At 46.2% G+C, this 25,232-nt stretch overlaps 2 protein-coding genes across 2 annotated transcripts in view; one reads left to right on the top strand and one right to left on the bottom strand.

Annotated features, from left to right (window-relative positions):
• Nucleotides 1-12,208, bottom strand: part of SAFB2 (scaffold attachment factor B2) — a 37,693-nt gene extending 25,485 nt beyond the window's left edge. The window contains exons 1-6 of the mRNA XM_026455612.2: nucleotides 11,731-12,208; nucleotides 10,511-10,598; nucleotides 4,938-5,002; nucleotides 4,648-4,851; nucleotides 1,681-1,743; nucleotides 709-765 (exon numbers count right to left, since the gene is read on the bottom strand). Coding sequence (XP_026311397.1) covers nucleotides 709-765; nucleotides 1,681-1,743; nucleotides 4,648-4,851; nucleotides 4,938-5,002; nucleotides 10,511-10,598; nucleotides 11,731-11,916 — 663 coding nt within the window. The 5' untranslated portion in view covers nucleotides 11,917-12,208. The remainder of the gene's footprint in view (nucleotides 1-708; nucleotides 766-1,680; nucleotides 1,744-4,647; nucleotides 4,852-4,937; nucleotides 5,003-10,510; nucleotides 10,599-11,730) is intronic.
• A 31-nt stretch (nucleotides 12,209-12,239) lies between these two features.
• The window catches only part of SAFB (scaffold attachment factor B), a 45,356-nt gene continuing 32,363 nt past the window's right edge, over nucleotides 12,240-25,232 (top strand). The window contains exons 1-2 of the mRNA XM_026455613.2: nucleotides 12,240-12,594; nucleotides 15,592-15,676. Of these exons, the coding sequence (XP_026311398.1) occupies nucleotides 12,406-12,594; nucleotides 15,592-15,676 (274 nt within the window). The 5' untranslated portion in view covers nucleotides 12,240-12,405. The remainder of the gene's footprint in view (nucleotides 12,595-15,591; nucleotides 15,677-25,232) is intronic.

Genomic DNA, 25,232 nt, shown 5'->3' with positions numbered 1-25,232 from the left:
CTGCGACCGCCTCTAGGTAAGCCTCTACGCTACACGGAAGAGAAAAGGCCCCCACAGATTTAAAAACCTACAACCACGCGGCTGCTTCTCAACAGTCTTCTTCGAGTTTTTGTTCAAGTCTGGGTCTTCTGACTGATTTTCCAATGTCCAAGGTGCTGAACCGAATGCAATCACCATTCAACGACAGCTCAATTTCCAAATTTCTTTGAATTTCTTTTAACAGAACAATCCAATATGAAAATCAGAATCTCTTCTGACGGTGGGAGATAAACGCAGTCCGGAAGGGGAATAATATGTTGAAAATTTTCACGAAGAAACTCTGTTTCCTCTTCTGGAATCCAGTCACTTCTCAGGTGGTAAGTGCCCTGACAACAGCTTTTTCCTGCCTTAACTGCGTTAATCAAAACGACTGCAGCAAAATATCACAAGATCTGTTTCATGTGTAGAAACACATGGAGGAATCATAGGGACAGGGGGAATTAAATGCCACTCTACGTGGTTAGCAATGAAAATAATCACTACATTGCACCAAATGTATTTGACCTCAAGAAGCCAGAATGGCTCTTCCACAGATCTGGTGATACGAATGGGTTTCCAATCTCTGATCCTTGTATGATCTGGATTGTCCACCATTAGAGCAATTTACAAGATCATAACACAACTTAAAACATAGACAGCTTTAAAATAATAGCGTGAAAACTTTCAAACCATAACTGTCGTGTTTCTCTTATCAGTACCTGGCTCCAAAAGAGATTCTTCAAAGTCCTATTTAAAAAAGAAAAAGCAAATCCACAAGTCACTTTAAACACGGGGCAGATACATTTCACCAACAAATACAGCTTTCAATCATCTGTGAATAAATGCCTGTTTCCACAAAACTTTCTCCTGTCCAAAAAATGTATTCCATCCTACAATAACTTGATGAAAAGCAGTTCATTTTGCCAGTTCCTCTGGTACCAGCAGGTCCCTAGTGATAACAGTCTGTCTGATTCTCCCGAGTCTGGACCCCACACAGACATGCCACTCACCCCACGACCAAGCTGACCTAGTGGCTGCTGCAGCTGGCAAAGACCCCCTTTGTCAGAGGAGAGGTCACAGTGGATTTAGGAAAAAAATACTTTTCCCAACATAAACTTATTTGTAACTGAAACCTGTTATAACAAAATGATCTCTCTACTCTGCTGAAAACCTTTTCCAACATCTGGCTCACTTAGGACAATAGGTCCAATCCTTCTGGTAGCCCAGACTCAGCGAGGCGGGCCCAGCTGCTCTGCAACACCTCTAGCTTCTCCCCAACCCTGTGTGCTCCCCTCTCTCTTCTGCATCAGAGCCACCACCCACAGTTTCTGCTCCAAATTCTTTTTTCCCTCTTCAACCTATCCGCCGTCAGACCTCAATTCAGACATAACTTCCTCTGGGAAGAGTTCCAGGCACTTCTAAAGTCCAATCACCACAACTGCTCCCTCATCACACTTCTTTCTCCCTTCTGGTTACATACTTGGTTTGATCCCACTGCCCCTGCTAGATGGCCAGCCCTGAAACTATTTCTGTTCTGCTAACCTCTTAACCCCAGTATCCAGCACAGTATCATTTCCTTACACATACACACTGCTCTTTCACTGTGGAACATCAACCACTTGTTTAACATTGCCAGTGATGCAGAACCAGATGGTAACTTACCGCAGTTACTTTGAAGTTCAACGATGAAGTTTCCGAAGTGTTCTTGAATCCTTCCCCATCCACCTGAAAAACAAAATGGAAGATGACTTTGTGGAAGCTGGAGCTGTGAAAACCAAGGCCAACACCTCGCTTAGGCAACCTGTGTGTCTGTTTCCCTTACAGCACCTTTTGCCATCTAAAAGTCTACCATTGGGTCATTCAGTTCCGCACTTGCCTCTCCGCCAGAACACGCACTCCACGCCTCTGCTCCACCAGCATCTCTGGCAGTGGCCTGCAGGGGGGTATGCTGCCCTGTCTGTACTGGGTGAATGAACGAATCAATTTCCCAGGCAGTTTCTAAGTACTGGTGATTAACACATACCCCTCCAACCACAGGATTTCTAAAGCAGAACTCAAAAATGATAAACTGTGCTCCTCCAATTTCACCTGGTAGCAATACTCTTAAGGTAACAATCACAGGGCACTTTCTCCTAGCCTACTTTATTCATTCATTCGTTTGAGACGGAGTTTCGCTCTTGTTGCCCAGGCTGGAGCAATGGCGTGATTGGCTCACTGCAACCTCCGCCTCTTGGGTTCAAGTGATTCTCCTGCCTCAGCCTCCCGAGTAGCTGGGATTACAGGCATGCACCACCACGCCCGGCTAATTTTTTGTATTTTTTAGTAGAGAAGGGGGTTTCACCATGTCCAAGCTGATCTTAAACTCCTGACCTCAGGTGATTCGCCTGCCTCAGCCTACCGGAGTGCTGGGATTACAGGCGTGAGCCACCACACCCGGCCCTCCTAGCCTACTTTATTAAAAATAAACGTTTAACTTGGTCATTTTCTCTCTTTACTACATGCCAAACAAAAGAAAAACTTGTTATCACCAAGTTTTACTAAACTTGAAGCTCTTTTTAAGTGAACTACAAAAAGATCACTCCCAAATATTTTCTTTTTTCCTTTTCTAGACTTGAACCCATGACCTGGATGCCTCCATTAACTGAGAAGTACACACTCTGAAAATAATAAACACACAGCAGCACCAGGCTGAGAAAGGCAGCTAATCAGTTCCTCAGTGCTGCCCTAGGTCAAAGGAGGGTAAATTTGGAGGCAATGACTTTCGACCATAAGGTTTAAGGTTCAGTCCTACGAGGCATTTCCACCCCCAAGCTGAAAGCTGCAATGCCTTAAGGAAATAAAACCACCTACTGGGCACGTGACCTCGGATTAAAATGAAGAACAGCTCGAAGACAGTGATGGCTTGTGGTATTTGAATAGCCCCACCAGAGAGCTCTATGCCAAAACACTAGAAGTGAAAAGCTGGGAAAGCCCTAAGCAAAGGTCCTCCTTTACATACAAGGATGCTCACAGTCAGTCCCTTTGGGGAGCAGGGTTGGTACTTGTCTTCACTGTACTTTACATCTTTTTTTTTTTTTTTTTTTTTTTGAGACGGAGTCTCGCTCAGTCGCCCAGGCTGGAGTGCCGTGGCTGGATCTCAGCTCACTGCAAGCTCCGCCTCCCGGGTTTACGCCATTCTCCTGCCTCAGCCTCCCGAGTAGCTGGGATTACAGGCGCCCGCCACCTCGCCCGGCTAGTTTTTTGTATTTTTTAGTAGACACGGGGTTTCACTGTGTTAGCCAGGATGGTCTCGATCTCCTGACCTAGTGATCCGCCCGTCTCGGCCTCCCAAAGTGCTGGGATTAAAGGCTTGAGCCACCGTGCCCAGCCTGTACTTTACATCTTTTAATGTAACTGCTTAACCTTGCTTAAAACATTAACAGGCTGGGCGTGGTGACTCACACCTATAATCCCAGCACTTTGAGAGGCCAATGCAGGCGGATCACTTGAGGTCAGGAGTTCGAGACCAGCCTGGCCAACATTATGAAACCCTGTCTCTACCAAAAGATATAAAAAATTATCCCAGTGGCTGGGCGCAGTGGCTCAAGCCTGTAATCCCAGCACTTTCAGAGGCCAAGGCAGGCAGATTACAAGGTCAGGAGATGGAGACCATCATGGCCAACAAGGTGAAACCCCATCGCTACTAAAAATACAAAAAAATTAGCTGGGCCTGGTGGTGTGTGCCTGTGGTCCCAGCTACTCAGGAGGCTGAGACAGGAGAATTGCTTGAACCTGGGAGGCGGAGGTTGCAGTGAGCCGTGATCTTGCCACTGCACTCCAGCCTGGGTGACACAGTGAGACTCCTCTCAAAAACAAACAAACAAAAACCAAAAAAACACAACATTAAAAGGAATATCTCCATGATGAGATTAGAAACCATTTTTGAGCTGGGTGCAGCATTACACCTGTAATGCCAGCACTCTGGGAGGCTGAGGCGGAAGGACTGCTTGAGCTCAGGGGTTAAGATCAACCTGGGTAACCTAATGAGATCCTATCTCTAAAAAAAAATTTTTTTTTAATTAGCTGGGCGTGGTGGTTCAGTGTAGTCTCAGTTCTGCAGGATTGCTTGAACCTGGGAGGCTGAGGCTGCAGTGAGTTATGATCATAACACTGCACTCCAGTCTGCACAAGAGAGCAAGACCCTGTCTCTAAATAAACCGTCTTTGTTTCTTAAAACTATTTTTTACAGGGAAAAAACTTACTGGGCACTGTAGCCTGTGCCAATAAGCCCAGCTAGTCAGGAGGATCACTGGAGCCCAAGAGTTCAAGACCAGCCTGGGTAACAGTGAGACCCCATCTCAGAAAACGAAAATCTTTCATGTCAGAGCTTTCTATTTTATGACTTACCGCATGCTTTCAAAGTGTCTCCCAGCCAATTATAAAAACACTCCCCAGTACTACAGAAAAGCTATCTGTGAGTTAATCCCTGGCCTACACAGCGTTTAAATGGACATGGTTTAACAGCAGGGTTTAGACAGTGAACTACGTGTTCACGGCGGTTTAGCTGTGTTCTCCCTCACATGAGCAGCACGCACGCGTCAGGTGCCTCGGGGCTACGGGCACAACCCGCTGTGTCTCCAAGTTACCTACAGCATGCTCTGGGAGCTGAGCCGGGAGCTGTCTCAGCTGTGCGGCCACGTATTCTTTACTATCACAAAAGGAATCGAGAAGACTGTCCGCGCCATCCTCCCCAAAATCTGGAGCACTGCTATTCTCCACTTCAGTTTCGTCCAGCACACTCATGTCCGTCATGCCCATACTCGGCAGGTTCTCCAGACTTGCTTCCAGGTCCTCCTGTAAAGAGGAAGAAGAGTCGTTAACGACCACCTGGACCAGGACAGGGAGCTGCTGCTTGTCGTCTCTACCCTGACATCACTTACCTGCCCGTCTCTGGAATCATCTTCCAGGCCGTTATCTTCTGTGCCTTCCTCCTCCATCTTCAGTCCTAATTACAGAATAATTGTTCAATCAGATAACACTCAAGTTCTACCTCATAATTAGTTTATGCAGAATAGATTTCATTCTTAGAACACATTACAAGAGAAACTAAAAGTCTCTTCTCTCCTGTCACACATAATTTTGTCTCAATTTGTTTTCTTTTTTTTTTTTTTTTTTTTTTTTTGAGATGGAGTCTCACTGTGTCGCCCAGGCTGGAGTGCAAGTGGCATGATCTCAGCTCACTGCAACCTCTGCCTCCCAGGTTCAAGCGATTCTCCTGCCTCAGCCTCCCCAGCAGCTGGGACTACAGGCGTGTACCACCACACCCAGTTAATTTTTCTATTTTTAGTAGAGACAGGGTTTCACCATATTGGCCAGGCTGGTCTTGAACTCCTGACCTCGTGATCCACCCACCTCGGTCTCCCAAAGTGCTGGGATTACAGGCATGAGCCACGGTGCCCGGCCTCAATTGGTGTTCTAAGTAATACATCAATAGGGAGATGAAAATCTAGGATTCCTGTTAGATTATCAGAGTAGTCTGATTTACCACAAAATATCTAAAAGTTTCCAAATATTTCAAAAACACTCCAAACCTAAGAAAAACAATCACAAAAAAATGAACAAAGGATAAAACCAAGCATTTTCAACCAACATAAAAAAAATACAATACCCATCTAGTAACCAATGAACTGCAACATAAAATAACATACTGAGTTAGTGATTTGCTGGCTCTCCCTATATTCCACCCATTTCAAGTAAGTCTTTGTCATTTTTCAGCTCAAAAACTTTTTTCCCCCCAAGGCAAAAGGCAAAGGCTGCCATAAAGTCGAGAATCATCCTGGGTTTTGTGACCACAAAATAACTATTTGATAGAATTCTGCTAGGTATTGCAAAAGGAGACGGGAGGGGATCAAGAGTGGAAACCTTGAGAATAAACTTGAGGCTCCATATGTATCAAAAACCTTACTAATGTGCATACCCTTTATTACAGGAATTTGAGTCTTAGGATATCTGACAAGGAGTTTGAAACATAGATATCTGTCTTATTGTACCTGTTAAACACCCAAAAGGGAAACAAATTACAGCACATTTTCATTCAGATGTGGTTCACAACAGGGGGGAATGGCTGGCAATGTCTGGAGACACTGTTGGTTGTCACGACTTGGGAGAATGCCATTAGCATCAGCAGCTAGTAACACTGGTCACGACCCTACAATGCAAAGGATACTCCCCAACCAGAGAATTATTCGGCCCAAATTGTCAACAGTGACAATACTGAGAAACCCTGTGGGACACCATCCAATGTCTCACGATGTTTAAAGAATGTATGCTTTTAAAGAATACTTAAAGAAACAGAAAAAATGCCCACAGTGTGGGCACGGTGGTTCACGCCTGTAATCCCAGCATGTTGGGAGGCTAATGCAGGTGAATTACTTGAGCCCAGGAATTAAGAGACAAGTTCGGGCAACACAGTGAGACCTCATCTCCATCAAAAATACAAAAATTAGGCCGGGCGCGGTGGCTCAAGCCTGTAATCCCAGCACTTTGGGAGGCCGAGACGGGCGGATCACGAGGTCAGGAGATCGAGACCATCCTGGCTAACATGGTGAAACCCCGTCTCTACTAAAAAATACAAAAAACTAGCCGGGCGAGGTGGCGGGCGCCTGTAGTCTCAGCTACTCAGGAGGCTGAGGCAGGAGAATGGTGTAAACCCGGGAGGCAGAGCTTGCAGTGAGCTGAGATCCGGCCACAGCACTCCAGCCTGGGTGACAGAGCGAGACTCCGTCTCAAAAAAAAAAAAAAAAAATTAGTCAGACATGGTGTTATGCACCTGTACTCCCAACTACTGGCAAGGGTGAGGTGGGTGAGTGCTCTGAGCCTGGGAGCTTGAGGCTGCCACGATCATGCCACTGCCCTCCACTCTGGGCAACAGAGTAAGACCGTGTCTCTCTCACACACACACCCATAAAGAAAAATCAAACAGAAAAAAAGATACATGTTTCTTAAAAGCCGGTGTCTATTTGCATCCATGCGAGCGTATATGCGAGGATATGTTTATAAAATCCAGGTGGATAAGGCTGAGATAATCACCAACAAGAGTTAAAATACTCAGGGGTAAGATTAGAGAGAATTTTATTTTCACATGCATACTTTTTACATTTTCCAAATTATCTAAAAGTATTACTTCCAAAAATTGTTCAAAAAAGAAAATTAAACATAAAAAACCTGCAGGGTCTACACCTTAAGAGTCTCACTCACCACTGTTATCAATAATCACTCAAGAAATGCAGTTTAATTGCATGTCTCGCAACGTGAGCTTTTTCCAGTCTATCATTTAAGACGCCTAACAACGCTAGCAGGTTTTATGATCTGCATTTGACACATGAGAATTTGGTTGAGCTCCAAAGCTGGCACTCTGAAACTCAGCTGTCCCACTTCCTATGACATCTAAACACAGCATATCCTTCTGAAATACGTTGTCTAAAAGTGTTCGGTAATTGCACCCAATTTCTAGGCCCTAAATAGTAGCCTGCAGTGCCCACATAGAACGGAAATAGGAGAAATGCTGACCACAGAGCATCACCGAAAAGCTAATGTGGCGTAGACAGGCGACGCCCCAATCCCCAGCACCTGGCATTGGCCAACGAAAAGCTGCCGCTGTCAGGGACACAGATGTAAGAAAATCCAACTTTAATCCCACATGGCATCTAAAACTTAAATTTTTCATCCAAGTTTTATTTTTTCCAAACCCACCTACAATGTTGCCTAGGACTCCTAATTTTGGTGAAGATTCTTACTCTGATTTATAATGAGGACACTTTCCCTCAACAAGTTTGGCGGCTTCAATTCTTGCAACAAAGCAGTTACTGGTGAGTTCCCAGAATGAGTCCAGTCCAACTTTGGACTCAACTGAACGCTGCTGCATAGTGCTCGAAAAGAAAAGTAATTGAGTGTCTCCTGATCTAACAGCTGTATGTAATCACAGGCTCTAACTGCAACCACAAAGTCCTAAGGCACTTGCGCTTTATCCATTAGCCAGGTGCCCTGACACCTCTAGAGAACATCAGCAGCTCAGGATGGAAGATGAGGCCTGCAGGGGCTGAGCTCCACATGAAGACCTGGGCTCTCTCTGGACTTGGTTACTTCTCTGAAAAAGGAATGGGAAGGTATCAGAAGCCCTTCTAATCCTCACTAGAGCTGAGGCTACATGTATCATTTTTAAAGCAACAGACAAACTTTATCATCCAAGCTTTCCTGTCAAAACACTAACTCCAAGTAGTTTTGAATCGACCTAGGCTTTAATCTAGACATTCAGGCAGGTCTTCAAAGCACTCAGCTAAAGTTTAGTTTTTCTAATGATGCAAAGATCATTAGAAATGATCCCTGCTAGGCCAGGCGCGGTGGCTCATGCCTGTAATCCAAGCACTTTGGGAGGCCCAGGCGGGAAGATCACCTGAGGTCAGGAGTTCGAGACCAGCCTGGCCAACATGGTGAAACCACGTTTCTACTAAAAATACAAAAAATTAGCCAGGCGTGGTAGCGGGTGCCTGTAATCCCAGCTACTGGGGAGCCTGAGGCAGGAGAATCGCTTGAACCGGGAGGCGGAGGTTGCAGTGAATCCAGACGGCACCACTGCACTCCAGCCTGGGCAACAAGAGCGAAACTCCATTGCAAAAAAAAAAAAAAATTCCCTGTTAAATTCCCACTAAAAACCAAGGATAGTTTGAGTAAGTCTTGAACTTCACAGGTTTAAAATAAGCACCTACATAAAAAAACTTTTAAACTTTATTGTTAAGCAGTTTTCCCAACCATTAAAAAAAAAAAATTCAGATCATGCATAAGTTAACACCTAAGCAAAAGAGATAAACTGTATTTCCTGCTGTAGACCAGTCTCTCACATTCTGAATCTGCACAGGCAGTCAGGCCTTCTAGCTGAAATACAGACAGTCCCAAGAACAGTAAAAACACATCCAGGTTTCAAAAGTAAACTTTAACTTCAAGCTCTTATGCAACCTAACTAAAAGATTTAACCTTTCAAACCACATGCACACGTTTTAAACAGTTAATGTGCTATGAAACACATTAAGAAAAAGTTGTTAAAAAAACAATGAAATTGTTAAAAATGCATAATTTCTATTGTCTAAGCACCGATCCTCCACTGCCTGAATTTAGCACTTTTCCAAGAAAACAGGCCCCCTGCACAGAAAACCTAAATTATATTATTATAACATTATTATAATATAATAATATAATAAGGATAAATTATATTATCCTTATCACCATAAAACCTAACAATGAGGACAATACCAATTGGGATATTCAAAGCTTCAAAGTTTTATGGAATTCAATGCTTCCAAAAATAACTGTTATCAGCCATAAACAGGAATGAAGTATCAATACATGTTGCAACACAGATGAACTTTAAGCATTATGTTAAGTGAAAACTGATACAAATGGCCGTATGTTGTACAATTCCATCTACATGAAATATCCACAATAGGCAAATCTATGCGGACAGAACATGGATTAGTAGTTGTCAGGGGCTGGAGGAAGAAAAGTAAGGCAACTAACTTCTAATGAGGACCGGGTTTCCTTTTGGGGCGGTGAAAATCCAGAAGGATACGGTGGCGGTGGTCGCAGAGCCTTGTGTATGTATGCACTAGGAAGCACTGAATTGCACACCTTAACCTGATAAATTTTTTTTTTTTTTTTTTTTTTGAGACGGAGTCTTGTTCTGTCGCCCAGGCTGGAGTGCAGTGGCCGGATCTCAGCTCACTGCAAGCTCCGCCTCCCGGGTCCACGCCATTCTCCTGCCTCAGCCTCCGGAGTAGCTGGGACTACAGGCGCCCGCCACCTCACCCGGCTAGTTTTTTTTTTTTTTTGTATTTTTAGTAGAGACGGGGTTTCACCGTGTTAGCCAGGATGGTCTCAATCTCCTGACCTCGTGATCCGCCCGTCTCGGCCTCCCAAAGTGCTGGGATTACAGGCTTGAGCCACCGCGCCCGGCCAACCTGATAAATTTAACGGTCTTGTGAATTAAATCTTCACATTCAAAAACCGTAATACTAAAAAAAAAATAGGCTGAGTGCAAACACCCCAACAATCTATTCTGGACCCTAGCAAAGCTGAGTTCTTTTCAGTCTCGGGTTGGTGTCCTTTTCCTTGCATTAAGACCTCTTTTTTGAACCAGGAAGGAAGCCTAGTAGGTACATTTGTTTCCTCGGACCCATAGAAGTAGCTTTAAGAGCTTGTCTTCCTCTAGTTGACTTTTAATCCCAATGGCAGAAGCTGCAACGTTTTTCATATATTGTAATTGCACTTGGCACCCGTTTTTCTCTTTCCTCCTCCCTGTGCCCTTGACACAGCTACTTGTTAGGTGGTGATGAGCAAAGCTAACTCTTAGTGGGAGACACCGAGGACCACAGAAGTTCTCCCAGCCTAGAGGGCGGGAAGAGCACTACACACCATTTCTCTAAATTCACTAAACACTCAAGCCCCAAGTACAAGTAAATACCTTTAACACATCTCTTGGCTGACTTCTTGCTGCTGGCTTCTAACTCGATGCCAATTTCATCAGGATCTTGCCCCTCTTCTTTAACCGCCTATTAGGGACAGATGAGTTTTACAACATGATTAAGAGCCGCAGGGCACACACTGTTCCTTACAAGTAACAACCTCCCATGAAACAAAGGCAAACGCGTCCTTGTAGAGAGCAACTCCGGGTCAGCTATCTGGGCCGCAAGCCCAAAAGGCGGAGGAGGAATCCCGCACAGCTTGGGTCTCTCTGGGTCCAAATGACAAAGGAGAGGGAGGCTGTGAGCAGGAGCTCCAGAACTGGGGTCAAGGACCAGTTCCAAAACGGCAACTCAACTCGACGCTGCCCAACCTTCGACTTTAAAGTTATATGATGGGACAAATCAGAACAGAGAGGCTTGCACTTGGCCCGGACTCGGTGAAGGGCTGGCCACCGCTGGTGGGGAGGAACAGCAGCCATCCTGGGGAGATTCAACAGGTCCCTCAGTGCCTGCCACCTGCCAGGTCCAGGACTAGGCACCCACAAGCTCCCTCCCTCCCTATGCTGAAGGAGTTTGTTCCAGTTGCGGAGACAGACAATCCCCAACCCCTTAATATTTTGCATTTAGCCCCTGCATTCAGAGAGGTGCGACATAAACGCAGAATGAGCCGGCAAGGAGGTGGGGCGGCGCATTAGGGAGGGCGCTCGGGAAGGTGATGTCTCAGGCACACCCGAAATGACAAGGGGCCGGCCACGAGATCTGGGGGACACGGGTGGACAGCTTCGTAAATGCCAAGGCCCTGGGGCAAGAACAAGCACCGCCCCCTTTCCTGTAAAAGCTCGGGAGTCCGCCAGACACCCATTCTCCGGAGGAGGAAACTGAGGCACAGAGAGAAAGGCACCTGCCCAAGGTCACAGAGCCAAGGCTCGAAAGGGAGCCCCAGGAGGGGTCCCGGGGCCACCCTGGTAGCCGAGAAGACCGGACGCTGAGCGTGCTTAAAGAGAAAAGGTAGAAGCACAATAGGAAGGAAGGCACAGAGAGGGGCGGTAACGGGCCAAGGTCACACAGCCGGCCCCCTGTGTGCCCGACACCTCGAGTCGGCGTCGGCCAAGACGCGGGTCGGGCCCGGGGCGCCCCGGGTCCGGGAGCCGCGGTGACAGGCGCTGGCGGGGGCGTGCCCGAGCCTCCTGCGCCACCCCCGAGCCCCGCTCCGCCTCACCTTCTTGAGCCGCTCCATCAGGACGCTCTTGTTGCCGCCCGTGTCTAGGTTCCGCTTCTTCAGCTCCGCCCGCAGATCGATCACCCGCAGCTCGCTGAGTCGCCTCGTCCCAGTCTCCGCAACGCCCGGGCCGAGAGCAGCCGTGCCAAGGCCCGAGTCGCCCGACCCGGGCAGAGTCTCCGCCATCGTCGCGTTCCCGTCTTCGCCACCGACTCAGCCGCACACCGCCGGCAGCTGGAGCGGCTCTGAACACAAAATGGCGCCGCCTAAGAGGAAAACGCACTCGTTTCCTCCCGCCCCGCTTTGCGGCCGCGCACGCGCACGCGCAGCGCCTCACGAGCGTACTTAGCAGCAAGGACGCTCGCGCGTCGACCAACCGCGCGTTCACCGTCACCACGCGCAGGCGCCGAATCTGCAGCTCGCATGCGTCCCGGCAGTTCCCGGCGGGAGGCTGGCGAGATGCAACGCGACTGCGCACATCCCCGCGTTGTTCTCACTGCGCATGTGCAGTTGCAACCGGGATGGTCAAGCCTGCGCTTGGTGCGCCTGCGCAGAAGCGAGGCGCGCCGGGGCGACTGGAGCGGCTCCCTCGCAGGCGGCGCCATTTTGTGCTAGGAGCCTGATAAAACCGGGCCGGTTCTGTGGAAAGTGGGCGGCGGAGCCAGGGTCCCTGGAATGGCGGAGACTCTGTCAGGCCTAGGAGATTCTGGAGCGGCGGGCGCGGCGGCTCTGAGCTCCGCCTCGTCAGAGACCGGAACGCGGCGCCTCAGCGACCTGCGAGTGATCGATCTGCGGGCGGAGCTGAGGAAACGGAATGTGGACTCGAGCGGCAACAAGAGCGTTTTGATGGAGCGGCTGAAGAAGGTGGATTTGGGGCCCCGAGGGGGTGCACAGGGTGGGTCTGGAATCCTCTTGGCCGCGACGGTGGCTCGCGGGCCCTGGCGTCCGCCCCCGGCCCCGTTCGCGGCCTCCCCGGACCTGGTGTTCTCGCGTTCCCCGGCTCTTCCCAGGCCCTGGCGAGAGTTCCGTGGCCGGCTGGGCCTGGATTCAAATAGTAACGCCGCATTGGGGCCGGGAGAACCAGAAAAACGGCGCGCGTGCAGGAGAAGCGGTGACGGGTGACATCGTCCCCCGAGGGGAGGGTTCTCCCCTCGTCTCGTCCCCACCTCCGTACCTGGAGGGGAGACCCTGAAACCCTCACTTCCTAGGCGAGGGGAAGGGACTCGGCCAAGGTCACCCGGCCGAGGACGGGCGGCGTTGGGATTTGAACCCAGGCCGTGGGATTCCTGGGCCTGCTGCTTGGTTTCCCCACGGAAGAGATTTTGTGACCCACGGGGGACCGAACAGCCTGAATCGGGGCAGATTTTCAAAGGAGACACCCGTAGGACATACTCAAAGGGAAAAATTGAGAAAACGACCGCAACCCCGTTTTCCCGGTCTGCCAGTACTCGCCCGGTGAAGTAACAGGGCAGGAAGGAAGAGTGGGATTGACGATAGCGACCCGAAATGTGAAATGAGGGGAGACCCGGGGTGGACTTTAAAACCAGCCTCAGAAGTGCCCGGGAGGCGGGCAGAGCCTGGGCTTCCCCTGGTCCATCAGTGTCTCTGGACTCGGGAACCCTGCCAGCTCTCCGTGGCCTGATCTTGGGCATAGAAGACCTTGAACCCCTTCTGAGTCCTTTTTTTTTTTTTCCCCCTCTCTGTAAGAAGGAAAAAAGCAATAGGACTTTGGTTTGGGGATTAAATAAGGTTGCGTGGAGCGGGCTTGGCGTGCTGCCTGGCGCATGTAAACACTTGGGTGTGTGGTTGCCATCACGATTCCCTTCTCCTCTCTGTGCCACCACGAGTCCTCATTTGCAGATCGGGGGCTCTAACGCCTACCTTGGGGGCTTCAAAGGGATCCCTTGGAAAAGCAGAGTCAAGTAAAGGTTAGCCGCCTGCGGTTTCCTTATTCCTGTCGGTTTCTTTCTCTGCATTTCTTCCACCTGGCTACCCTGGGACCTCTCCCCTGTAGTCGCTCCGCCTGGCCGCCCACCCTCCCAGGCCCTGCAGGCGGTGGGGCTGGTGACGACATTCCACCATCCTGGCTCCGGAACGACGGAGATCGCAGGGCTTTATTATTAATTGGTGATGAGAAGTAGAGATTTTTTTTTTTTTTTTTCCTGATGAGAAACCCTGAGCTCGAGTGGATGGTTGTCTTGGCCAGAGTCACATGGGCCTTTTAAAAGCTCAAACTTGTGTTTCTTTTCACTATGGATTCTCTCTTTACTCAGACAAGGCAGGAAGGTCATTGATCTACATATTTACCCAGAGAAAACGCAGACAGTGGAGATTGGCGGCTGGTCAGGTGTGGTGCCCCGCCACCAGGGTCTCCCATCAGCTAAGCCAAATTAAGAGGCTTTATCCTTTTTTTCTCCCCGGACGGTCCATAAGCCTGAAAAGCTGCTGTGATGGCACTGAACCTTCCTGTCAAGCTGGTGACTGAGACTTCCCATCACTCACTGTCATCTCTGAGAGCACAGATTTGTTCCTTCTTCCTTCTCCTCCTTTTCGTTTTCTTCAAGATGTGGTCCCAAAACACGAATACCACCAGCCCATATCCCTGTCTGCTACTCACCCAAGCCAGTCTGGAGTTTTCTGATCTCATTCTCTTCCCGTTTCTGTCATCCTGTTGTTGTCCCTTTCTTGGTTTATTTTTTCCAGGAAGGGCAAAAGAGCAAAAGGGGGAAACGAAACACCTGCCTAGGGCATTGCTTCTCTTTTCCTGGTGGTGTTTCAGAATTGCCTGTCCCCGGGAAAAGGATGAGGGACTTGGTGATTGTACTTTTCCTTGATCCCAGGAAAGAACTTCAGTCCCTTTTCTGGCTTCTGAGAGGAGAGATTTTTGTTGCTGCTGGTAAAGATGAGTTGTGGAACCCCCAGGCCCTATCTCAATTCAGACTTACCCACCTGGGAAACTTCGAGGGTTCCAAACCTCTGCAAATAAAACAGTACATGAAATGATGTGAACAAAACTTGTGCTCATGGGACAGGAGAGTAAAGAAAAGTTATCAGTAAAACTTAACCTGAAGCTAAGTTTCTAGGGATATCATCATGATTGACGTGTTCTGTACTGATGGCTTAGTTGATGCCAGGCACTGTGCTGAGGATGGGCATTGTTGAAGTGAATGACAGAGTCCTGGGGTGGGAGGCTGGGCGTGCCAAGAAATTGTTAATATCTGATGAGGCGCAATCACGTAGTGGTTGAGAATGAGGTATGGGAGTCAGTCGTGAATGTACATGACGGGGATCGGATGAGGTCATGCATGTCGTGACTGGTCTCGTGTGTAACACACAGTAGGATCCCAACCAGTGAGCGTTAGTATTCCATCCACACAGTACTGAGTACAGGCACGGTGTGGAGGGAGTCCCTGGAGGGTTAAAGAGTATTTTGTGAGTAAAGTCAGAAGAAATTGGAGAGTGTGCCTTTCCCTTTTTGAGTTCTTCTGGGCTTAGGAAGAAGATGAACCAGATAAGCCTACTGTTTGTTGAGTGCTTCCTTTTCATGGCTAATAGAATCCTCACAACAGCCTTCCAGGGTAAGTACTATATTATTATTAGCCGCATGTTCCGGAGGAAGAAGCAAAAACTGAGCACCTAAGTAAACCCGCCTGGGACCACCCAGCTAAGAACTGGTGGCGTCAGTCGGTCTCCAGTGTAGCGCAAGATAACAGATGAGTGGATGGGCCACAGGCCCTGGGCGGTGAGGGCGGCAGCAGCTTTTTGATCTTAAAAATACAGTTTCCTTGTCACCTGAAGGCTCTCTGAAAGCAGTGTGTGTGCTGGCTTTTTGGATCAACTTTACTTTTCCCTTCTTTTTAGGCAATCGAAGATGAAGGTGGTAATCCTGACGAAATTGAAATTACCTCCGAAGGAAACAAGAAAACATCAAAGAGGTCCAGCAAAGGTATGGAGGATTTCATAAGCCAGCTTCGTGTTACGTGCTTTTTTCAAAATAAATTCATTGCTAATGTGCCTCGTTTACTTGTCTGTGTGTTGACCTTGTGAACCGCTCTGACCTGGGAGCCTTCAGCGAAGCTCTGCATTTTCTTTAAAGATCTCTACTGTGTTTTGTTTCCTTGGTATCTGGGAATTCCAACAGGATGGAAGGAATATTTGCCCCTTATACATTTTCCGCTGTAGATTGTCAGCAGTCTTTAAGTAAGGAGTCTTTCAGGAGTCAGTCACAGTGGCGTGTGCCTGTAATCCCAGGCGACTCGGGGCTGTGGTAGGAGGATCACATGAGCCTGGGAGTTCAAGACCAGCCTGGGCAACATAGCAAAACCCAGCTCTACAAAAAAAACTTTTAAAGGCCAGGTGTGGTGGCATGCATCTGTGGTCCCAGCTGCTTGGGAGGCTGAGCCGGGAGGATTACTTGACCCCAGGAGGTTGAGATCAACTTGGGCAACACAGGGAGACCCCCATCTCCACCAAAATAAATTAATCAGGCATGATGGCATGCACCTGTGGTCCCAGCTACTTGGGAGTTTCAGGAGGGGGATCACTTGAGCCCAGGAGCTCAAGCCTACAGCGACCTATGATTGTGCCACTGCACTCCAGCCTGGGTGACAGAGCAAGACCCAGTCTCTTTAAAAAAAAAAAAGTGCTGGGCACAGTGGCTCACATCTGTAATCCCAACACTTTGGGAACCCAAGGCAGGAGAATAGTTTCAATCTAGGAGTTTGAGACCAGCCTGGCCTGCCTCTATCCACCACCAAAAAAAAGTAACTAGGCATCGAGGCACACCTGTTTTCCCAGCTACTTGGGAGGCTGAGGCGGGAGGATCATTTGAACCCAGGAGTTCAAGGCTGCACTGAGCTATCATGGCACCACTGAACTCCAACCTGGAGTCCACAAAGTAGGACTGCCTGAGCCTCCTATTGCTTGGACTTGTAGAAAATAACATCCCTTTTAAATATCACTTGGCCAAAACACAACTGTCACTTTAACATTTCTTTTAAAAACTGCTTATACAGTAAAAGTCAGATTCCACATGACATGACTCTCACCGCCTTACCCAGATCTCTCTCGCCCATCCCCCACACCCTGTGCTTTCGACAGGCCCCAAACAAATGATTTACTCTCCTGGTTCTCTGTGATGTTGCTCTGCCCACCCTTCCCCATCTGTCTGCCTTAGAGACCTAGTTCCTCAAAAGACAACTGATCCATCCCACCAATAGCAACTTGTCTCCTTGGATCCTCTCTCTTCCCGTGGCATAGTTCCTTATACCTTGGTTTAATATTTATGTCATCTTGCCTTCTGTCAAGACCACATTGTTGAGGACTAGGGCTGTATCTTGTTTATGTTTCTTTCCCCTTCAATGGTTTAACTTGGTAACACTCAATTAATGGCTTAAGAATCAGCCAAGGCAGGGCGCCATGGCTCACACCTGTAATCCCAGCACTTTGGGAGGCTGAGGCGGGCTGATCACCTGAGATCAGGAATTGGAGACCAGCCTGGCCAACATGATGAAACCTCATCTCTACTAAAAATATAAAAATTAGCCGGGCATGGTGGCGGGCACCTGTAATCCCAGTTACTCGGGAGGCTGAGGCAGGAGAATTGCTTGAACCCGGGAGGCGGAGGTTGCAGTGAGCCCAGATCATGCCACTGCACGCCAGCCTGGGCGACGGCAGGACTCCATCCCTACAAAAGAAAGAATCAGCTGAAGCTGGGCTTGTGGACCGAATGTTCTCTTGGTTCACGTAGAATTTTCCCTATCTGAAATGCTTGTGACCAGAAGGGTTTCGTTTTTTGGATTTTGTGCAGTATTTTCATACGCATAATGAGATAATCTTGGGATTGGGACCCAAATCTAAACAAGAAATTTGTTTCTTCTATACTGGAAGATAATTTTATACCATATTTTTTATAATTTTGTGCATGAAACAAAGCTTTCGCTAACGTTTTGACTGCAACCCACCGCACATCAGGTGTGGAATTTGCTATTTGTGGTGATAAGTCAGTGCTCGGAAGATTTCAGAGCTTCAGATAGGGATGCCCAACCTGTAATTGAAGGCCTGGTTCTTGGGGCCCAAAACTAAATGGGATCATAACTAATACTTGGTGGTGAAGTATTGGGTTTAAATATCTGAGAGGCGGGCCCCAGTGTCAGCCACAGTGTTTGGGGTAAGCGCTGGGAGAACAGCAGAACGAAGTCACTTTGGTGGTTCATGATATATTGCATGTTTTTGCCTTTACTCAACTAACCTTCTGCCAAGGGAAAGAGTACTGGAAAATCAATGGGGAAAGAAATCATAATAGGAAAAAATAGAGCCTGTGGATCTCTTTTGTTTTCCTTTTTCTTCTGATAAACGCAAGTACTTGTACTACAGGCTTTTGTTGCTCTTTTTGTTTTGTTTTTGAGATGGGTTCTCACTCTGTCCCTCAGATGAAGTGTAGTGGCGCAGTCATGGTTCACTGCAGCCTTTAACTCCTGGGCTCAAGCAGTGCTTTCACCTCAGTCCCCTAAAGCGTTTAGATTTCAGTTGTGAGCCACTGTGCCTGGCAAGTTTTAAAATACATGCATGGGAGTAAAAAGCAGAAGTTTCTTCACAGTCAGGGAACAGCCCACTACTAAAAGTTAGGCAAACTTCTCTAGATTTTGTGTGTATGTATAATGTTTAAAAGTAAACTTAGGTCTGGGTTACAGAGCAAGACCCTGTGTCTAGAAAAACAAAAAATTGAAAGTCAGTGAGCCGGGCATGGTGGCACACACCTGTAGTCCTAGCTGCTAGGGAGGCCAAGGTGGGAGGATTGCTTAAGCCCAAGAGGTCAAGGCTGCAGTGAGTTGTGAGTGTGCTTCTACACTCCAGCTTGGGCACAGAGTGAGAAAGGAAAAAAGTAAAGATACGGGTATATACACACACCTGTATGCATGTATTTTTCTCATTGAAAAACCCCTGATCTTGCTGTACAAAATTTCATTGTTTTGTAACAGGCTAATAATCTTCTGTATGAGTAAATATACCACAATTTAGCCCATCAGTCTTTTTGTTACTAGACGTTTGGAAATCTTTGTTTCCAGTTAGCACTCGGTACTTCCAAAGTTCAGTGTTTGCACAAACCAGAGATAAATACCTTTGTGTGGTCAAAGTAATATAATTTTTGATAACTCAGTGAAAGGAAAATTCTAGAGTCCAAGGATATGGCCTTTTATTTTCACATAGCTAGTTTACAAATAGCTGTCCCAGCCAAGCTCAGTGGCTCACGCCTGTAATCCCAGCACTTTGGGAGGCTGAGGTGGGCAGATCAAAAGATCAGCCTGGCCAACATGGTGAAACCCCGTCTCTACTAAAAATACAGAAATTTGCCAGATGTGGTGGTGGGCGCCTATAATCCCAGCTACTCAGGTGGCTAAGGCAAGAGGATAGCTTGAACCTGGGAGGCTGAGGTTGCATTGAGCCGAGATAGTGCCACTGTGCTCCAGCCTGGGCAACAGAGTGAGGCTGTCTCAAAAAAAAGAAAAACCAAAAACAAAAAGCTGTCCCAACAGGTTGTACCCTCCCAACAGTGGGTGAGAGTGCCTATTTCACTCAACTCAACATCAAACTTACCTTGTTTGCCTGTTAAATAGAAGAAGACTATTTCATTGTATTTATCTGCATTTTTCTGCAGGTGAGACTTTCATTTGCATTTCTTCACAGATTATATTGCTTCTGATAATTGGACATTTGTGTTGTCTGAATGGCCTTTTCATGCCCTTTGCCGATTTCTGTGCTGGGTTGTTTGTCTTATTGAGTTAAAAGGACTCTATATAAAATGTTCCTATTGTTTTAATCTGTCATTTGATTCGATTTGTGGTATTTTGATCACTAGGCTTCTAGATTTTATGTTGTGCTTTAAAAGGACTTCTTTGCTTTTAAATTATAAAAAATAGGACTCTAAGGCCAGGTGCGGCGGCTCATGCCTGTCATCCCAGCACTTTGGAAGGCCAAGGCGGGTGGGTCACCTGAGGTCAGGAGTTCTACACCAGCCTGGTTAACGTGGTGAAACCCCATCTCTACTAAAAATTAAAAAATTGTCTGGGTGTGGTGGCCAGTGCCTGTAATCCTAGCTACTTGGGAGGCTGAGGCAGGACAATCGCTTGAATCCAGGAGGCGGAGGTTGCAGTGAGTCGCGATCACGCTGTTGCACTCCAGCCTGGGCAACGAGTGAAACTCCGTCTAAAATATATGTATATATTACACTATGTTATATAGAGAGAGAATAAGATTTATGGTTTTATTTTTACATTTTACATTTGGAGGTTTAATTCATTTAGAATGTATTTTGCATGTGGTGTGAGGTAGTAGGGATCAAAATATGAAACATTTAGCCTGGGTGCAGTGGCTTACACCTGTAATCCCAGCACTTTGGGAGGCTGAGGTGGGCAGATCACCTGAGGTCAGGAGTTCAAGACCAGCCTGGCCAACATGGTGAAACCCTCTCTCTACTAAAAATCCAAAAATTAGCTGGGCATGGTGGCGGTAATCCCAGTAATCCCAGTTACTGGGAGACTGAGGCAGGAGAATCACTTGAGCCTGGGAGGCCGAGGTTGCAGTGAGTGGAGATCTTGCCAGTTTACTCCAGCCTGGGCAACAGTGCAAGACTCTGTATCAAAAAAAAAGAAAAGAAACATTTGTCATCAGAAAGGTAATTTCTGCTCCTCCCATTGCATCTCCCCTCCCCACCCCTGCAAAAATAAAAGTCGCTGTTATGATTACTTTCACTATTAGTTTTATCCGTTCTAGAACTTCATGTAAAATGGAGCCATGCAATACTAGCTCTTTTGTCTCTCATTGATTTTGTTTTGCTGCTTGTAATCAGTTTTATTCTAGAAATTTACAGTACATTTTGATATCTAATAGGGCAGGTCTATAAGTTTGCCTAATTATTTTCAACTACGATAAACCTATCGGTGGGTTTTATCAAGATTTTAACTGAAAATAGAGTGACCGCTGTAATGTATGAATTCAAAATGCTTTAAAATTACAGAAAGCATATCTCAAGTAATCTCAGTACTCCTCTACAACTGATGTGTTTAGCAGACTCTTGAAATAATTATTAGGGGCTGTGCGAGATGGCTCTCGTCTGTAAGCCCGACAGTTTGGGACGCCGAGGCGGAAGGATCACTTAAGCCCACGAGTTGGAGAGCAGCCTGGGTGACATAATGAGACCCCATCTCTCCAAAAAATTAGAAAAATTAGTCAGGTGTGATGGCGTGCCCCTGTAGTCCCAGCTACTCATGAGACTGAGGTTGGAGGATCGCTTGAGTCCAGGAATTTGAGGTTGCAGTGAACCATGATTGGGCTGTGATTGCTCTCCAACCTTGGTAACAGGACAAGACCCTGTCTCGAAAAAATAAAATAATTACCAGGAAACTGAATTTATTTGTAGTGACATTATCACAAAGTACAAATTAATAGGATGTTTTATGGTGTTTGAGAATGTTTTGTAACTGGAGATGCAAAGTTAGCCTGTTTGCTTGGTTAAGTATTACCCAGTCCTGTGCTGCTGGCTTGTTTTGTTTCGTTTTTGTTCATTCTGGCAATTTCACACTTAATTAAGTTGCAAGAATAATGCAAGGAATTCCCGTAAACCCTTTACCCAGAGTCCCCAAAAGTTGCCATCTGGCTACATTTGCCTTATCCTTTTCTCTCCCTGTATGTATATTTTTACCATGCCACTTGGCAAGTTGCAAGGCCCATATGCCCCTTCGCCCTACATACTGCGGTAAAACCAAGGATATTACCTAACTGTAGATGTCCAGATCAAGAAATTAGCATTGATGCAATACTGCCATCTCATCTTAGTCCTCATTTAGATTCAGTAGTTTGTTCCGATAGTGTTCTCTGTAACTCAGACAAAAAATGTCCAGAGTCATGCATTTGCGTCGAGTCATCATGTTTCCTTAGTTTTCTTTAATCTTGAACACTTACACTTATTTTGTAGCTTGTTTTTCTATTTGAATTGTTTTGGGTTCTCCCTGCCCCATAATAAGGATCAAGTTATATGCTTGTCAGAAATACACCAGACATGTTGTATTCCTGTTTTTTGTTTTGTTTTGTTTTGAAACCGGGTCTTGCCCTGTTGCCCAGGCTGGAGTGCAGTGGTGCAGTCGTAGGTCACTGCAACCCTGAATTTCTGTGCTCAAGCGGTCCTCCCACCTTGGCCTACCAAAGAGCTGGGATTACAGACATGAGCCACCACACCCAGCCTATATTGTCATCAGAGTGTGCTATCCAGAGGCACATGCTATTAGTTTGAGCCATTACTGGCCATGTTAACTGACTTTAAATGCTACTGGCCAGGTTTCTCCACTGGAAAGTTACTGTCTTCCTTTTCATAGTTACATTTGTGGGGAAGATACTTTGAGACTGTGTAAATATCCTGCTCATCCTCCATTAGTTTCAGCAACTGCCAATTCCTCTCCATTCATTTATTCTGGTGGTTGCCAAATGGTGATTTTTTAAATTTTGTTATTGTTTGTTTATTACTTGGTTTACTGCCATAAGGAATAGCTTGCCCTTCTCCCTCATTTATCTGTGTGAACTTAGATTATTTTATTCCATAGGTTGAAAGCGTTTATGTTTATTTACTACAATGTGCAAAACATTCCGTTGGAAGCCCTGTCCAGCAGGCTTCCCTGTCATTTCCACATGTCCATGTCATTCTTTGGACAGTTTTTTACCTTCTGGAATGGGAGGGTACTTGAGTCTCATCTTATGCTTTTCCTGCCCTATCCCCGGGATCAGCCATTTCTTCCAAGTGCCCTGGGCCCTTTTGAGGAGTGCTATTAGAAATCAGGGTCTTGGAACTTGGATGTACTTTTGCTGCTAGGATGTCAGCTCCTGGGCCAGTGCTTGGTTTGTGAGATCTACCAGGCTGACTGTACCTCATGAAATTAAGTACCATTAAATCAATCCGAAGCAAGCCAAAGACAAGTTAAGAAAGGTGACAAAGCCCTCATTAACAGTTTGCCAAACTTGCTAGCTGGTTACAATTGATCATTTGATTCTCTAGGATTTTTGAGGTGACAGTCATATCATCAGTGAATCAAAGAATTAAGCATGTTGCCAGATTGACATTGAAATGTACATAACATTCTTAAATAGTGAATACAACTAACAGGAATTTTTCAAGTCCTGCGAAATGACTAATTTGAGAAAATTTTCCTAGATATGATGACTTTTTATCAGAAAATTGTCAATTTTCTCCAGAGTAACCTAAAAGGAAATTTTATAATGTGTTCTGTAATAGTCTAAAAAGAAAATGCACAAGAAAAACTAAAATTCTGGGGGGAAAATACAGGGATTTCCTCTAATTCTGATGATAGGATATTGCGAACAATAGAAAGTTTGAGGGTTTGTTCATTTGGTGGTGGCGGAAAGCTCTAATCTTATCTCTTCTTGTGTAAAATAGAAATTCCAGGTAGTTTAGTACTTTTTATAATATAGTAATAAGGAAGACCTGAAGTAAGAATAAAACTGAGAAATAACAAAGAAAGAGAAATTTCGCTACATAAAAGTTTTAAGCCTTTGTTAAGAAAAGATATCCATAAGGTATGCAACAGTCTGGGAAAAAAATATTATAGCACAGAATAAAGAAGAGACTAATAATCCAGAAAGCATTGAATATTCTGAAAAATCAGTAAGGAAAACAGGCAACCCAGTCAACAAGGAGCAGAGACTATAAACAAGCAATTCACAGGTAAATGAAAAAGCAGACGTTGCCTAGAGACCGAAAGATTCCATTGCTGGTAATTGGAGAAAAGCAAATTTTGAAATGACATAAGATTTTTGCCTATCAAACTGGTAAAAATGTACACAGTTCCGCCAGGTGCGGTGGTTCACACCTGTAATCCCAGCACTTTGGGAGGCTGAGGTGGGCGTGTCACTTGAGGTAAAGTGAGACCAACCTGGCCAACATGGAGAAACCTTGTCTCTACAAAAAAAATATAAAATTAGCCGGGCGTGGTGGCACGTGCCTGTACTCCCAGCTACTTGGGAGGCTGAGGCAGGAGAATCGCTTGAACCCGGGAGGCGGAGGTTCCGGTGAGCCAAGATTACACCACTGCACTCCAGCCTGGGCAACAAGAGCGAAAACTCCGTCTCAAAAAATTTTCTTTTACACAGTTCCTATTCTCCCACATTGGCAAGGGTATTGGGGAAGGTGTAGGTGTTGGAGACAATAAATTGCTACAGCCTTTTTGAGAAGGCAGCTAACATGGGGAACTGCCATAGCATCGAGTCAAAGATGGAGGTGGATCAATATGCAGTACATAAAAATGTCCATGGCCTGTTAGTAGTTTCTGTAACTTTCTGTCATTGCTCACTAACAATAAGATTTCATCTCATCACAAGCTTATTTCCATGTGTATTTTATAATGTATGTAGACTCAAGATGATGTCCTGAAGCACCACCAACCTGGGAACATTGGTAACCTCTTAACGAGGAAAGTGGGGAAAAGGGAAGGTATGAATAGCTTTATACTTCCTGTACTTAGGAGGATGAATCTTCTGTTACTGCAGTAAAGTTTAATGGGTATATTTGCATAATTAGGGAAGTGTGTTTGTGTAATCAAATCAAAAAGTAATGAACCACCCACATGTGGCCCTGGGTACTATGGGAGCGTCTCTGCAGAAGTCCAGGGCAGCAGAGTCAGCGGTGAGGTAAGACAGTCTCTGAGGCAGAAGCTTAACAGAAGGGAAGAGATGGAATCCCAGGCAGGGAGCTACAAGCAGGCGATAGAGGCGACGATGGTCATGCCTATAGCTGAGACTACAAACTACGGTGAAGAGCTGAGGTAGAAGGATTCGAGGGGCTCAATGGCTCTTTAGTTTTTGCTAGAGAGTTATACTTTTCCTATTTGCATTCACTTTTTTAGACATGTTGTTTTTCTTCTCTGGAGAATAGTGTCTTTCCTCAAGTAGTGATGATTAATAAACATTCCAGTCAGGGATGTGCTTTATACATTGAAGATTAAACATTTTGAAAATTGCATGTTCTCTAGACGTTTCCAGTCACTTTTTACCTTGGGGGAGTCTTCTCCTAAGAAGGATTTGGCTGCAGTGTACCTGTACATACTGCTTGGGAGAAAAGTGGTCATAGAAGTAGAAAACCCTGATTCTGTTTGATGAAAATCTAGTACCCCTCCTGAGGAAGAGAGAAACACTGTATGAAGGGCAGCAAGTTTCTGATAAGTTACGTAGATTTTTCCTAGTATCTGGAATAGAGTTGGACAGAAACCAATGTATGTATCATAGAATTGTATCAACTTTATCAAATATAATCATTCTGTGGTAGTGCTCTGGTATCTGTTCCCAGCATGTTTACAGAGACCACTGGGTTGAGTTCCAACTGTTTTTTATACCTTGAGGCATGTTTTGCCAAAGAAATAATGGTATAAAATGGGGATGGATTTCCCAGCCAGCTGACCAAAACATCATGTATTGAATTCTGTTATTAGTTTGATAGTCCC

The sequence above is a fragment of the Piliocolobus tephrosceles genome, chromosome 21 (genome assembly GCF_002776525.5).
Source record: "Piliocolobus tephrosceles isolate RC106 chromosome 21, ASM277652v3, whole genome shotgun sequence".
In the NCBI taxonomy this organism is placed as follows: Eukaryota; Metazoa; Chordata; class Mammalia; order Primates; family Cercopithecidae; genus Piliocolobus; species Piliocolobus tephrosceles.
The sequence above is the reverse complement of the archived record's forward strand: the minus strand, read 5'-3'. Positions and strand labels throughout refer to the sequence as shown.